The 13,776-nt window shown below is 42.0% G+C and overlaps 1 protein-coding gene across 3 annotated transcripts in view; it reads left to right on the plus strand.

Annotated features, from left to right (window-relative positions):
* The window catches only part of LOC137546726 (gastricsin-like), a 32,166-nt gene that overhangs the window by 661 nt on the left and 17,729 nt on the right, over positions 1-13,776 (plus strand). Inside the window, exons 1-3 of one of the 3 annotated variants that reach the window (XM_068269500.1) lie at positions 138-220; positions 6,770-7,262; positions 13,285-13,441. In XM_068269500.1, the coding sequence (XP_068125601.1) occupies positions 7,207-7,262; positions 13,285-13,441 (213 nt within the window). In that variant the 5' untranslated portion in view covers positions 138-220; positions 6,770-7,206. Of the gene's footprint in view, positions 1-137; positions 221-6,769; positions 7,263-13,284; positions 13,442-13,776 lie in introns of those variants that run through there. The other 2 variants (XM_068269499.1, XM_068269501.1) reach the window with 2 other exon arrangements.

The raw sequence follows: 13,776 nt of genomic DNA on the forward strand, positions 1-13,776 counted from the left end.
TGCTGTCAGTTATAGCTGAGAGAAAAACGCATGTACCTGGTAATGTCCATGTTTCCCTATGGCTCAAGTGGGCGATGTTACAGTTTAACTGTGTGCTGACCAGAAAGCTGTTATGGGTAATGGCCATTTTCAAAATGGAGGACAGAAAATTCCTTCGATCACAGTGAACAAACAGGATGCTGGACAGGAGAAAGACACTGAGGAGTAGACTACATGGAAGGTAAGTATGACTTGTGTATGCTTATTTTGACTTTTAATTTTCAGTTCAGGTTTTCTTTAAATCTGATAACAATAACTCAGAAAGTCCATTTTGAAGAACACTGGTACAAGAGTAGTGTTGGTGTTCAGATTTGGCACCACGTGGTTCAAACCCCAAACACACATTTAGGGCCCTTTTCCACTAGCGCGTTTGCGCTAGCTAAATCGCAAAACCGCAAACCGCTAGCGATTTTACAATCGCTACGGTTTGCTTTTTAACATAGGAATCGCGGTAGGTCATTTCCACTACCGCGATTCGTTTTTTACTTGATCGCGATCGCGCCGCGGAGCGACTTTTGCCGCGATTTTGCTATGCAGTGCATAGCATAGCAAAATCGCGGCCGCAAACGTCGGGAAAACGGCGGAATTGCGATTCAGCAATCGCTAGCGTTCAGCGCGAACGCTAGCGACTGCTAGTGGAAAAGGGCCCTTAGGGCCCTTTTCCACTAGAGCGATTGTGATTGCTGAATCGCAAAACCGCAAATCGCTAGTGATTTTTAAATCGCTAGAGTTGTTACTTTATCATAGAAATCATGAGAAGTATTTTCCACTACAGTGATTCGATTTGGAAATCACTAATCGCAAATCGCAATCGCTTGCTGGAGCGATTTTTACAATGATAATGCAATGCAAATGAAAATCACAAATCGCAATCGCATAACAGAATTAATGAAAAATCGCAATCGCAGGCGTTTGTGATTTGTGATTGCGATTGCTAGTGGAAAAGGGCCCTTAGGGCCGTTTCCACTAGCAAGAAAATCACAAACGCAAGCGATTGCGATTTTCCATCAATTTTGTTTTGAGACTGCGATTTTGCATTTAACATTGAAGCACAATCACAAGTAAAATCGCTCCAAAACGCGGTTTGATTTACAGAAAATGTAATTGCTATAGTGGAAAAAACTTTTCACGATTCCTGTGTTAGTAGCAACCCAAGCGATTTAACCCTGCCTACCGGTAAGGGCAAGCGTGACTCATCCAGCAAAAACATGCTGAAAGTGGTAAGGACGAGTCAGGCTCGTCCATGCCACGAGGGAGATGTAAAACTTCTCTGTCGGTTTTTTTCACATGTGTGGGCCATCCCTATGATGACTAGATGCCTGTCGGCACACTGTGGGTAGCGATCTGTGCTACCCACGGTGTGCAAACATCCATCCAGCCATCCTGGGGGAGCCCATCAGCGGACCCGGAGAAGCAGAGAAGTTGCGGGGCTTCCCAGCAGGGATCCCTACCCCCAGAGATCCCCCACCCGCCCTCAGTAACCTTCCCACCCACCCCTGCCTGCAACAATTTCTCTCTGAGATACCCCACCCTCCCCTCCCTCTCTGCAGTGATCCACACACCCCCATCTGCTGCGACCACCTATCCTCTCTCTTCGAACCCCCAGTAATCCTTGCTAGAAGCGAGGAACAGCAATCGCACACCCTCCTCTGCCGTATACAGCTCCATCTACTGTCTACAGTACAGAGGCACGGCTTGATTATGTCATCTAGCCACATCCCGGACTATACAGTAGACTGAGATGTACAGTAGAGGAGGATGTACGATCTCCGCAGGACAAATGGACAGTGAGTCTCACTTCCTGCAAGCGCTGAGGATCTGGGGGAGGGAAGGGAGGAGAAGAGGAGGGTCGCAGTATGGAACTGGGAGAAGCACCTATACCTAGCTATACTGCGGCACCAATACCTAGCTACCAATACCTAGCTATACTGTGGCACCTATACCTGGCTACCTATACTTTGTCACCTATACCTGGTTACCTATACCTAGTTATATTGTGGCACCTATACCTGGCTACCTATACTGTGGCACCTATACCTACCTATACTGTGGCACCTATACCTGGCTACCTATACTACAGCACCTATACTGTGGCACCTATACCTGTCTACCTATACTGCAGCACCTACACCTAGCAATACTGTGGCACCTATATCTGGCTACCTATACTGCAGCACATATACCTAGCTATACTGTGACACCTACACCTGGCTACCTATACTGTGGCACCTATACCTGTCTACTTATGCTACTGTACTTATACCGAGCTATACTGAGGCACCTACAGTATACCTGTCTACCTATACTGCAGCACCTATACCTAGCTATACTGCGGCACCTATACCTGGCTACCTATACTGCAGCACCTATACCTGGCTACCTATACTGCGGCACCTATACCTGGCTACCTACACCTAGCTATACTGTGTCAACTATACCTGGCAACCTATACTGCAGCACCTATACCTACCTATACTGCGGCACCTATACCTGGCTACCTATACTGCGGTACCTATACCTCAGTACCTATACCAGTCTACCTATATTGCGGCACCTACCCCTAGCTATACTGCGGCACTATACCTCGGCACCTATACCAGTCTACCTATACTGCGGCACCTATACCTAGCTATACCACGGCACCTATACCTGACTACCTATAGTGCAGCACCTATACTTAGCTATACTGTGGCACCTATACTGTGGCACCTATACCTGGCTACCTACACTGCTGTTTTTATACCTACCTATACTGCAGTACCTATACCTGTCTACCTATGCTGCGGCGCCTATACCAAGCTATACTGCGGGACCTATACCTGTCTACCTATACTGCGGCACCTACCGTATACCTAGCTATACTGCGGCACCTATACCTGTCTACCTACACTGGGGCACCTATAGCTGGCTACCTATAGTGGGGCACCTACGGCTGACTAATCTACAGGGAGTGCAGAAATATTAGGCAAGTGGTATTTTTGAGGAATAATTTTATTATTGAACAACAACCATGTTCTCAATGAACCCAAAAAACTCATTAATATCAAAGCTGAATATTTTTGAAAGTAGTTTTTAGTTTGTTTTTAGTTTTAGCTATTTTAGGGGGATATCTGTGTGTGCAGGTGACTATTACTGTGCATAATTATTAGGCAACTTAACAAAAACAAATATATACCCATTTCAATTATTTATTTTTACCAGTGAAACCAATATAACATCTCAACATTCACAAATATACATTTCTGGCATTCAAAAACCAAACAAAAAAAACAAAAACAAATCAGTGACCAATATAGCCACCTTTCTTTGCAAGGACACTCAAAAGCCTGCCATCCAGGGATTCTGTCAGTGTTTTGATCTGTTCACCATCAACATTGCGTGCAGCAGCAACCACAGCCTCCCAGACACTGTTCAGAGAGGTGTACTGTTTTCCCTCCTTGTAAATCTCACATTTTATGATGGACCACAGGTTCTCAATGGGTTTCAGATCAGGTGAACAAGGAGGCCATGTCATTAGTTTTTCTTTTTTTATACCCTTTCTTGCCAGCCAAGCTGTGGAGTACTTGGACGCGTGTGATGGAGCATTGTCCTGCATGAAAATCATGTTTTTCTTGAAGGATGCAGACTTCTTCCTGTACCACTGCTTGAAGAAGGTGTCTACCAGAGACTGGCAGTAGGACTGGGAGTTGAGCTTGACTCCATCCTCAACCCGAAAAGGCCCCACAAGCTCATCTTTGATGATACTAGCCTAAACCAGTACTCCACCTCCACCTTGCTGGCGTCTGAGTCGGACTGAAGCTCTCTGCCCTTTACCAATCCAGCCACGGGCCCATCCATCTGGCCCATCAAGACTCACTCTCATTTCATCAGTCCATAAAACCTTAGAAAAATTAGTCTTGAGATATTTATTGGCCCAGTCTTGACGTTTCAGCTTGTGTGTCTTGTTCAGTGGTGGTCGTCTTTCAGCCTTTCTTACCTTGGCCATGTCTCTGAGTATTGCACACCTTGTGCTTTTGGACACTCCAGTGATGTTGCAGCTCTGAAATATGGCCAAACTGGTGGCAAGTGGCATCTTGGCAGCTGTACGCTTGACTTTTCTCAGTTCATGGGCAGTTATTTTGCGCCTTGGTTTTTCCACACGCTTCTTGCGACCCTGTTGACTATTTTGAATGAAACGCTTGATTGTTCGATGATCACGCTTCAGAAGCTTTGCAATTTTAAGAGTGCTGCATCCCTTTGCAAGATATCTCACTATTTTTGACTTTTCTGAGCCTGTCAAGTCCTTCTTTTGACCCATTTTGCCAAAGGAAAGGAAGTTGCCTAATAATTATGCACACCTGATATAGGGTGTTAATGTCATTAGACCACACCCCTTCTCATTACAGAGATGCACATCACCTAATATGCTTAATTGGTAGTAGGCTCTTGAGCCTATACAGCTTGGAGTAAGACAACATGCATAAAGAGGATGATGTGGTCAAAATACTAATTTGCTTAATAATTCTGCACTCCCTGTACACTGGTGGAGTCTATACCTGACTACCTATAACCGGGAGGCAAAATACTGCATCACAAATAATATACAATAATATTGGGGGTTGCAATTTTACCCCCCCCCCGGGATCAATTCAGCCTATAAAATGCAGATTGGAGGTTTTGCTTAGAATGCGCACTATGCATCATGCACATGGGGGAGACTTGGTGGTGAGCTTATATTCACCATTGGCGTGCCAATTACTCATCGTGTACCTCTGATAGCTTCCCCAGTGTGTTCTTCTATGTCCCTCTGCGTATTTGCTTCCCCCTCGGCGATGACATGTTCCCCGGTGATCGGTGTTGATGACGCCAGGATCACACAGGGTCATCAACATGTGGCACACTATTTTTTTTGTACTGAATTCAATACAATAACCTGTATTGAATTGAAAATCGTAAAAAAACAAAAAATTACTTGAAAATTATTTGAAATTCATTGAAGCACTTTTTGCACAGAAATCCTGGAGAAACTGAATGCCAGGGAGGTTAAAAATCACTAGCATTTTTTCATTTTAAGAAAATCGCTCTCAGTGGAAAAGGGCCCTCAGCATAATTTCAGCATGGAACAGCAGGATAGGGTGTGTATCATTTAACCTCCCTAGCGGTATTGACATGTATGCACGTCAATACAAAACCTGCTGCGAACGGTATTGACGTGCATACACGTCAGTACTCTCCTGCACTGTGTACTAGACCCTTGCTTGACACATTCTGACAAGTTACAGGAAAAAAGTTTTTATGAAAATTAATTGGATCACTTTTTGCACAGAAAACCTGGGGAAATTGAACTTCCAAACAAGTTGAAAGGAGGAAGTATCAGAGGTAAATTAAACGCACCACATCCTACTGTTTCATGCTGAAATGGTGCTGGATGCGTGTGTTCAGGTTCCGAACCATGCGGTGCCGAATCCAAACATTAACACTATACAAGAATACTATCATATACAGTATAAACTTCATAGGGCTTTATCTGCATTTTCCTGTCAAGGCTATGCTTAAGTGATAAGTGGTCCTGAAATGATAGTAGTGTAGGAACAACATGAACAAATGAGGAGAAAGAAAGGATCGGCACTGCAGATTGCTTTCATATCCAAAAAGTGAGGCACAGTACACAATGCACACAATAGGTGATTTAATGAAACATACCAGTGCTGCGGAGTGTAGTGAAGCGGTGGGTGCTGGGCACTAATTGCCTGAAGGCCGTTTCGTTCTGTGATGCGCTTCCACGGAGGCTGTCATGAAGCGCATTACAGCGCGAAACGGCCGTCTGGCAATTAGTGCCCAGCACCCACCATTTCACTCCACAGCACTGGTATCTTTCATTCGATCACCTATTGTGTGCATTCTATACTGTGCCTCACTTTTTGGAAATACAAGCAATCTGCAGTGCCAATCCTTTCCTCCTCCTCATCTGTTCATGTGCAACCTATTGCTTGGATCATAGCATGCAAGCTGCATCCTAGTGAGGGAAGTGCGTGAATCTTGCCTGTTCCCCCCAGCATCAGTTATCCCATGCTGTAGTGCCAACTACCCTTCTCCTACAATCGTAGGATAGGAACAAGCAGTGCATTAAATGCAGTAAGGGTTCTTCTTTCCACAGTACAGAACAGTTAGCTAAGCTCTCTAACCCACAATGGGCAGCCAATGGTTCACCTCTCATAAGAATAGCTTCCTTACTTGTTTAGATCTTTCAAGTAAATTACGACTTATGGCCAACAACATCTGTAGCCACTCTAAGCATCTACTTTATTATAATTTAGTATTTATATAGCACCAACATCTTCCACAATGCTGTACAGAGTATATAGTCTTGTCCCTTAACTCTCACTCATGGGTGCTTGCAATCTAATCCTCACCATAGTTTTATGTCCATCATAGTCTAGGACCAATTTTAGGGGTAAGCCAACTAAGTTATCTGTATGTATTTGGCATGTGGAAGGAAGCCAGAGTACCCGGAGGAAACCCACGCAGACACGGGGAGAAAATACAAACTCCTTTACCAACAAATATTTTTAAAATATGTATTGAGAAACTAGGGGCATATGAGTTCTCATAATAGCAATTTCTGGAATATGATCTTCTGTTTATGCTGAGTTCTCTTTTAGGTAAACACTAGCTGTCATAGATAAATCTTCTTCTATTGACAGTCACATGCATAATAATCTTAGACAATCTGCTTCTGATTTACCATCAGGACAAGCATACTTCCATTGTGTGATGCCATCAATGTCATCTGTAACTGCCCATGGAGAAAAGACTGACCACGATGGAGCTTGCCCTTGGCAATGGTTTTGTTGTTATACATATCCCTTTTTTATATTCAGTTGAGTTTAACAAAGCATGAGGACATATAAATGTTGGATCATGCACAGATATCCACTCTAGATTTTTAGATACTAAAGTAAAAAATAATATTAGCTGAGTTTACTTTTCCTAGTAGCTCGGTTACTCTAATCTCTGTAACCTTCTTGGCACAGAAAAGAGCTTGTTTTAGGGGTGAACATCAAACATGATAAGAACAAGCTGTTCCTTAGTAGGTTGGAAACAATGTCTCATACAAGGTTTGAGTTTATAAAAAGGGTATATGCTATTTGACTTTGCCATTCCAGAGCTAAAATTGAATCTGTCACCATGAAGCTGCTTATTTTTGCTTTCCTTTGCCTTAATTTATCGGATGGACTAGTGAGGTGAGTATGTATAAAGGACTATGAATAATTAGGAATACTGCCATCAGCGTCCGTTAAAAATATATGAAATGACATGAGTTACTGATTTAGTGGAATAACATATTGGCCCATATGCAATTCACTTTTTCTCCTGAGTTATCTCCTAGAAGATAATTTTCATATTTTCTTTTAAATCACTTACTTAAATGTTGGTGACAAAGTATTCGCTGATGTGTTCAATAAAATTTGGAGAAACCTTTTCACCCTATGAATGGTGTAGCAGGACATCCTTTTTGCTTGCTGCCTGAACTGAGATACTTGGATCCCAGGCTCCCGCTGGCTACGTTTGGTGGTTGTACAGATCCATCTCCTCACTACTATCAAAATTATTTTGTTTATTTTCTTGATTGCTGGTGGTTTATTTTATGACAAGGGCTTTCTCGTAGGTGAAATTTTCAAACTTGTCAACAAAATGCCTTTTAAAGTAGATCCGAGATAAACTTTTACTCATTGCATAATTGTGTTCCTTTCATATAGTTTATCGGGCATTCCTCAAGCCAACTACTTTTTTTTTTGGTTTAATACTCTAATTCCCTATAAACTAAACAAGCCTCGTCCACAGCTTCTCCAGTGCCTTGGCACTCTCAGACTCATGTAGCAAGGGCTTATGGGAGCTCAGTCTGAGCAGGAGGAGGAGTTTACTAGCCAGAGATTTCAGAGGCAGAGGGGAGGAGGGAGGAGGAGAGGGGAGTGAAGTTTTCACAGGCTGGAGATACAGATCAGCTTGCCTGTGTGTAATGTGACAAACAGAACATGGCCACTCTCATTGTATCACAGGAATAAATAATCATAAACTGTTAAAGCTGTTTGCAGCTAGATTTGCTGTGAAAACTTTAGATAAGATACAGTGGCTTGCAAAAGTATTCGGCCCCCTTGAAGTTTTCCACATTTTGTCACATTACTGCCACAAACATGAATTAATTTTATTGGAATTCCACGTGAAAGACCAATACAAAGTGGTATACACGTGAGAAGTGGAACAAAAATCATACATTATCCTAAACATTTTTTACAAATCAATAACTGCAAAGTGGGGTGTGCGTAATTATTCAGCCGCCTGAGTCAATACTTTGTAGAACCACCTTTTTCTGCAATTACAGCTGCCAGACTTTTAGGGTATGTCTCTACCAGCTTTGCACATCTAGAGACTGAAATCCTTGCCCATTCTTCTTTGCAAAACAGCTCCAGCTCAGTCAGATTAGATGGACAGCGTTTGTGAACAGCAGTTTTCAGATCTTGCCACAGATTCTCGATTGGATTTAGATCTGGATTTTGACTGGGCCATTCTAACACATGGATATGTTTTGTTTTAAACCATTCCATTGTTCCCCTGGCTTTATGTTTAGGGTCGTTGTCCTGCTGGAAGGTGAACCTCCGCCCCTGTCTCAAGTCTTTTGCAGACTCCAAGAGGTTTTCTTCCAAGATTGCCCGTATTTGGCTCCATCCATCTTCCCATCAACTTTGACCAGCTTCCCTGTCCCTGCTGAAGAGAAGCAACCCCAGAGCATGATGCTGCCACCACCATATTTGACAGTGGGGATGGTGTGTTCAGAGTGATGTGCAGTGTTAGTTTTCTGCCACACATAGCGTTTTGCATTTTGGCCAAAAATTTCCATTTTGGTCTCATCCGACGAGAGCACCTTTTCCCACATGTTTGCTGTGTTCCCCACATGGCTTGTGGCAAACTGCAAACGGGGCTTCTGATCCTTTTCTGTTAACAATGGCTTTCTTCTTGCTACTCTTCCATAAGAGCCAACTTTGTGCAGTGCATGAATACTAGTTGTCCTATGGACAGATTCCCCCACCTGAGCTGTAGATCTCTGCAGTTCGTCCAGAGTCACCATGGGCCTCTTGACTGCATTTCTGATCAGCGCTCTCCTTGTTCGGCCTGTGAGTTTAGGTGGATGGCCTTGTCTTGGTAGGTTTACAGTTGTGCCATACTCCTTCCATTTCTGAATGATCGCTTGAACAGTGCTCCGTGGGATGTTCGAGGCTTTGGAAATCTTTTTATGGCCTAAGCCTGCTTTAAATTTCTCAATAACTTTATCCCTGTCCTGTCTGTTGTGTTCTTTGGACTTCATGGTGTTGTTGCTCCCAATATTTACTTAGACAATCTCTGAGGCCGTCACAGAGCAGCTGTATTTGTACTGACATTAGATTACACACAGGTGCACTCTATTTAGTCATTAGCACTCATCAGGCAATGTCTATGGGCAACTGACTGCACTCAGACCAAAGGGGGCTGAATAATTATGCACACACCACTTGGCAGTTATTGATTTGTAAAAAATGTTTGGAATCATGTATGATTTTCATTCCACGTCTCATGTGTATACCACTTTGTATTGGTCTTTCGCGTGGAATTCCAATAAAATTGATTCATGTTTGTGGCAGTTATGTGACAAAATGTGGAAAACTTCAAGGGGGCCAAATACTTTTGCAAGCCACTGTATATACACAAGTTACTTGTTATAGCTAGTTTTTCATCTCGGATCCACTTTAAACCACCAGCAAACAAATTCTTAAAATAATTTAAAAATAAATAATTTTGATAGTACTTTTTCACCTACTTTTTGGTACTTTTTCCATTGAAAAGTGCTAAAAAGTTATTATAAATCAAAGATGAAAAATGATCTAGGAGAAAACTTAGGAGAAAAAGTGAATTGCATATGGGCCATTGGCTCTTTAGTGTACGTATACACAGGTCTTAATAGAGCTGCTGAGTCCTATCTGCTTTGGGCTGAGCTAAATGCAACACAGGTAGGAATCCCCACATGCTGCTCTTAGGGCTGACTAAACCTGAAGCCCTGCTCCTGCAAGACAGATCGCAGTCAGACTGTGCCTCCTATTGTAGAAGACATTATGTAACTGGAACCTACACAGTTGCTTTTCAGTATGCAAATAACCATTGATGGCTGGCATTTTGCAGCATAGTGGATAGCGCACAAAAAAATGTGTACAATAAAAATCTATGGGCTGCATGCTGACTTGCATAGGTCTTTGATTCGCAATTCAAATTTGTTGCAAGTGTTAAAATCAGAAATCTTTTTGTTCCCTTTTTCGCATGTAAATCACATACAATGGTTTCCTATGGAGATGCAATAGGTTTGTGTTTTTAGGGCCTGTTCAGACTATGCGCGTTCCTAGACGTTTTCAGGGAACGTGTCTGGGTACCAAAAACGCATAGAAACGGCTCCTAATGATTTTGAATGGGCTAGTTCACATGTATGCGTATGAGACGCATACGTTTCTCATCCGCATTGCTGCACGCAGTTCTGTGCGTCACACATAGAAACGGACGCAATGAAAGTCTATGGACGCGTATCAAAAACGCGTACTATTGCGTTTTTAGCGTCCGTTTTCCTCTGCAGTTCCCATAATTCTTTTTTTTCCCCCTGGGTCACGTGTGTGTGCAAAACGCAATAGAATATGCATTAGAACGCAAGAAAAACGCATGCGTTTTTCAACTTGCGTTTCTTTGATTTTAAACGCATTCTTCATACGCAGATAGTCTGAACAGGCCCTATTTTTTGTTATGGCATGCATTTTTATGTGAAAAAGATGAATTGATTATCTTCTCTTCTGTTTTTTTCTTGTTGCAAAAGGCAGATTAGTAAAAAATGCAAATGCTTAAAGAATGCACAGAAAACAAACACACACGCAAAACACACACAAAACACATGCTTTTCCGTATTGAAAAGTATGCACCCTCCCTTAGCCAAATCTTCTAGCTGCTGGTTAATTAGCCATCTGCTAGCCAATTAATCGATAGCTACTGGTTTTGATATGCTAAATTTCTTTGACATTCAGGGTTAGTGGAAATTGATGTGTTAGGACAGTTTATTAGCTTACCCCAACTATGAAGGCTGAAAGCCATATGATGTGAATTTTCCTGCTACTTCTCTAATATGGGGAAGAAACAAAGGTATCTTAATTTTGACCGAATAAAGACATTACTGTAATTTACTGGCAAATAACAAGAGATCTCAATCGTTATTAAGGTTTAGGAATGCAATTATTACCTGAGTAATTATCAGAATTAGAATCACAATAAGTTATTTTGCCAAGTACAAATGGGGGTTTGTACCCAGAATTGGTTAGACTCATACAGGTTCTGGAAGGATGGGGGGATAATGTCTGAAAGCCATGAGCCAAGGCTGCCATACTAATTATTACTTGACGGAAGGGTTAAAATTAAAACCAGAAACAAACCATGCTAGATTACCCAGCGTCGCAACTGGTAATCCAACCCCTTCCTGCCAGGGCACAGCCCTTCCGACATGAACACCAACTGCATGCAGAAAACAATTACGTGCAGACTAAATGATTGATGATGTGCATTATGACATGAAGCAAGTTAATTGGTGTTTTGTAAAAGATGCAACCCTGAAATATAATGAACACTTCATGAGAATGGTGATTTTGTTTTCAGCTTTGACTCATTTTGACACAAGAATACTGGTGGACCAATAGCAAGATGCATGGGAAGGGAAGGCTAGCCTGTCTTCTCCAAAAGCACACAAGAGATACTGCAGTACAGAATGCTGAAAAACTTAATGCTGTTCAGTTTCAGAGCAGATATAGTACTGCATAAATGAAGACCAATCAGAGTGCCCCTGCTACGAGGCAGGTCATTTGGGCACCTCACAGCACCTGTTAATTTGGGTGCTGCCATTGACCGCAATGTTAATTGCGGCTGTACCCAGTATATAATTTGGGCGTCTGACTTATAGCTGGTAGAAGGTATTGTGCAGGAAAGGATGGATGGGGGGGAGGGGGAGGGGAGGTGATGTCCCACAGTGTGATGTCATGATAAATGTCCTGACAGTCTGCTGTCTGTAAACCTCATTGCATGGGGGGAGGGGGGACGCTTTTTCCAACTGCCGAGCAAGCAATATCTCCCTCTATTCATAGAACTCTCAGTAATGAACATTCTGTACAGATCACCTGGCAGAACTGATGTCACCATCAGTGATAAATCTCAGAATGTTATTCAGGCAGAGGAAAGACTTTACAATGGGCAAACACTGACTAAATCATATTTAAATGAATATGAAATGAAATGAAAACATAAGCAATTGTATTAATTATGTTATTTTCACTACAGTTCCTCTTTAAGGGCAGATGAATAGTTAGTGTTAGGAGAAGGTATGAGGAGGGTTAGTGTTAGTAGTAGGTAGGTTAGGTAGAGTGATAGTAGAATATCAGCAGTATTGCCAATATTCCACTAGCAGCTTCAGCTGGTGCACACATTTCCTGGTGCCCTTCCTCCATACATGCCCCTTGATAACACTGAAAACTCCTATCCAAAGTAAATTTGTGTTACAACAGGACCATAAAGCAATGGAAGAATGTGATCTGCTCTAATGACACACACTTTCTTTAAGATCAGAGTTCCCCAGATCTAAATCTAAAATCCTTTGCCGTGGTAACTTTCTCCAATTGTTACATTCAAGATTTCTCACAAGTTTTACCACTTCTGTAGAATAGTCTTCTACACCAGGTCCATCATGCTTCAACCCTGGAGACCATCAAGCATACTCTTAAACTGCACTTGGTCACAAAAGCATATTACTGTATGCCTCCTGTACATGCTCTAGGCGAATATCCAAGTCTGTCTTCTTCTGCACCAGCTGTCAAAGAACTTGATGCTTTTCTGTTATGTAATTTTTTACTTTACCTAGTGTTTCCACTCCTCTCTCCTCTTGTTTGCAAGGTTGTAAGGACAAGTCCTTTGTACATCACCTTCTATTGTCTGCATAGCACTCTATACAGTGCCTCTGAAATTGAAAGGGCTATATATTTTAGATACCCTTGCTAAATAATTTACATTTGTACCTTTTCATGTAATTCAGGATAATTGCATTATTGTTACTTTATACCGATTTATACCGATACTTTATCCTTTAAAGTTTAAACCATGCAATAAACCGTGCTAAAGAAAATGTGTATGATGGTAGAATTTTGTGTATCTCCCTCAAAGAGTCCCTCTGAAAAAAATGAAATCCATCCGAGAAACCATGCAAGAAAAAGGAGTTCTGGAAGACTTTATGAAAACCCACGTTAAAGAACCAGCCATAAAATACAACTTACACAGGCCAGACAACTTTGGAGTAGTTTATGAACCCATGTATTTAAATGTAAGTGTTCATCATTACTTCAACTCCATCTAAATACAAAAGTGACCAAGAAAAATTGATTTCTCAGTCAGGTTAATAATGTCATTTAAAGATAATCTGTGCTGTGAAAATCTTACATGAATGAAAGTACCAGCCTGTTTGTAGTCTTCTCCTAGCCCTCTCAGTGACATTTTCGCCGCTCCTGCTGCTTTCCTGATAATAAAATCACTGAATTATTCATTGTTTTTGTAAACAATGAAGATGGCCGCCAAACAGGAAATACATCATCAGAGCAGGTGCCTTGCAGAGGCTCCTCTCAAACATGACTTCACTGCTGGAATATTTCTCCCACTTCT

The sequence above is a fragment of the Hyperolius riggenbachi genome, chromosome 2 (assembly GCF_040937935.1).
Source record: "Hyperolius riggenbachi isolate aHypRig1 chromosome 2, aHypRig1.pri, whole genome shotgun sequence".
In the NCBI taxonomy this organism is placed as follows: Eukaryota; Metazoa; Chordata; class Amphibia; order Anura; family Hyperoliidae; genus Hyperolius; species Hyperolius riggenbachi.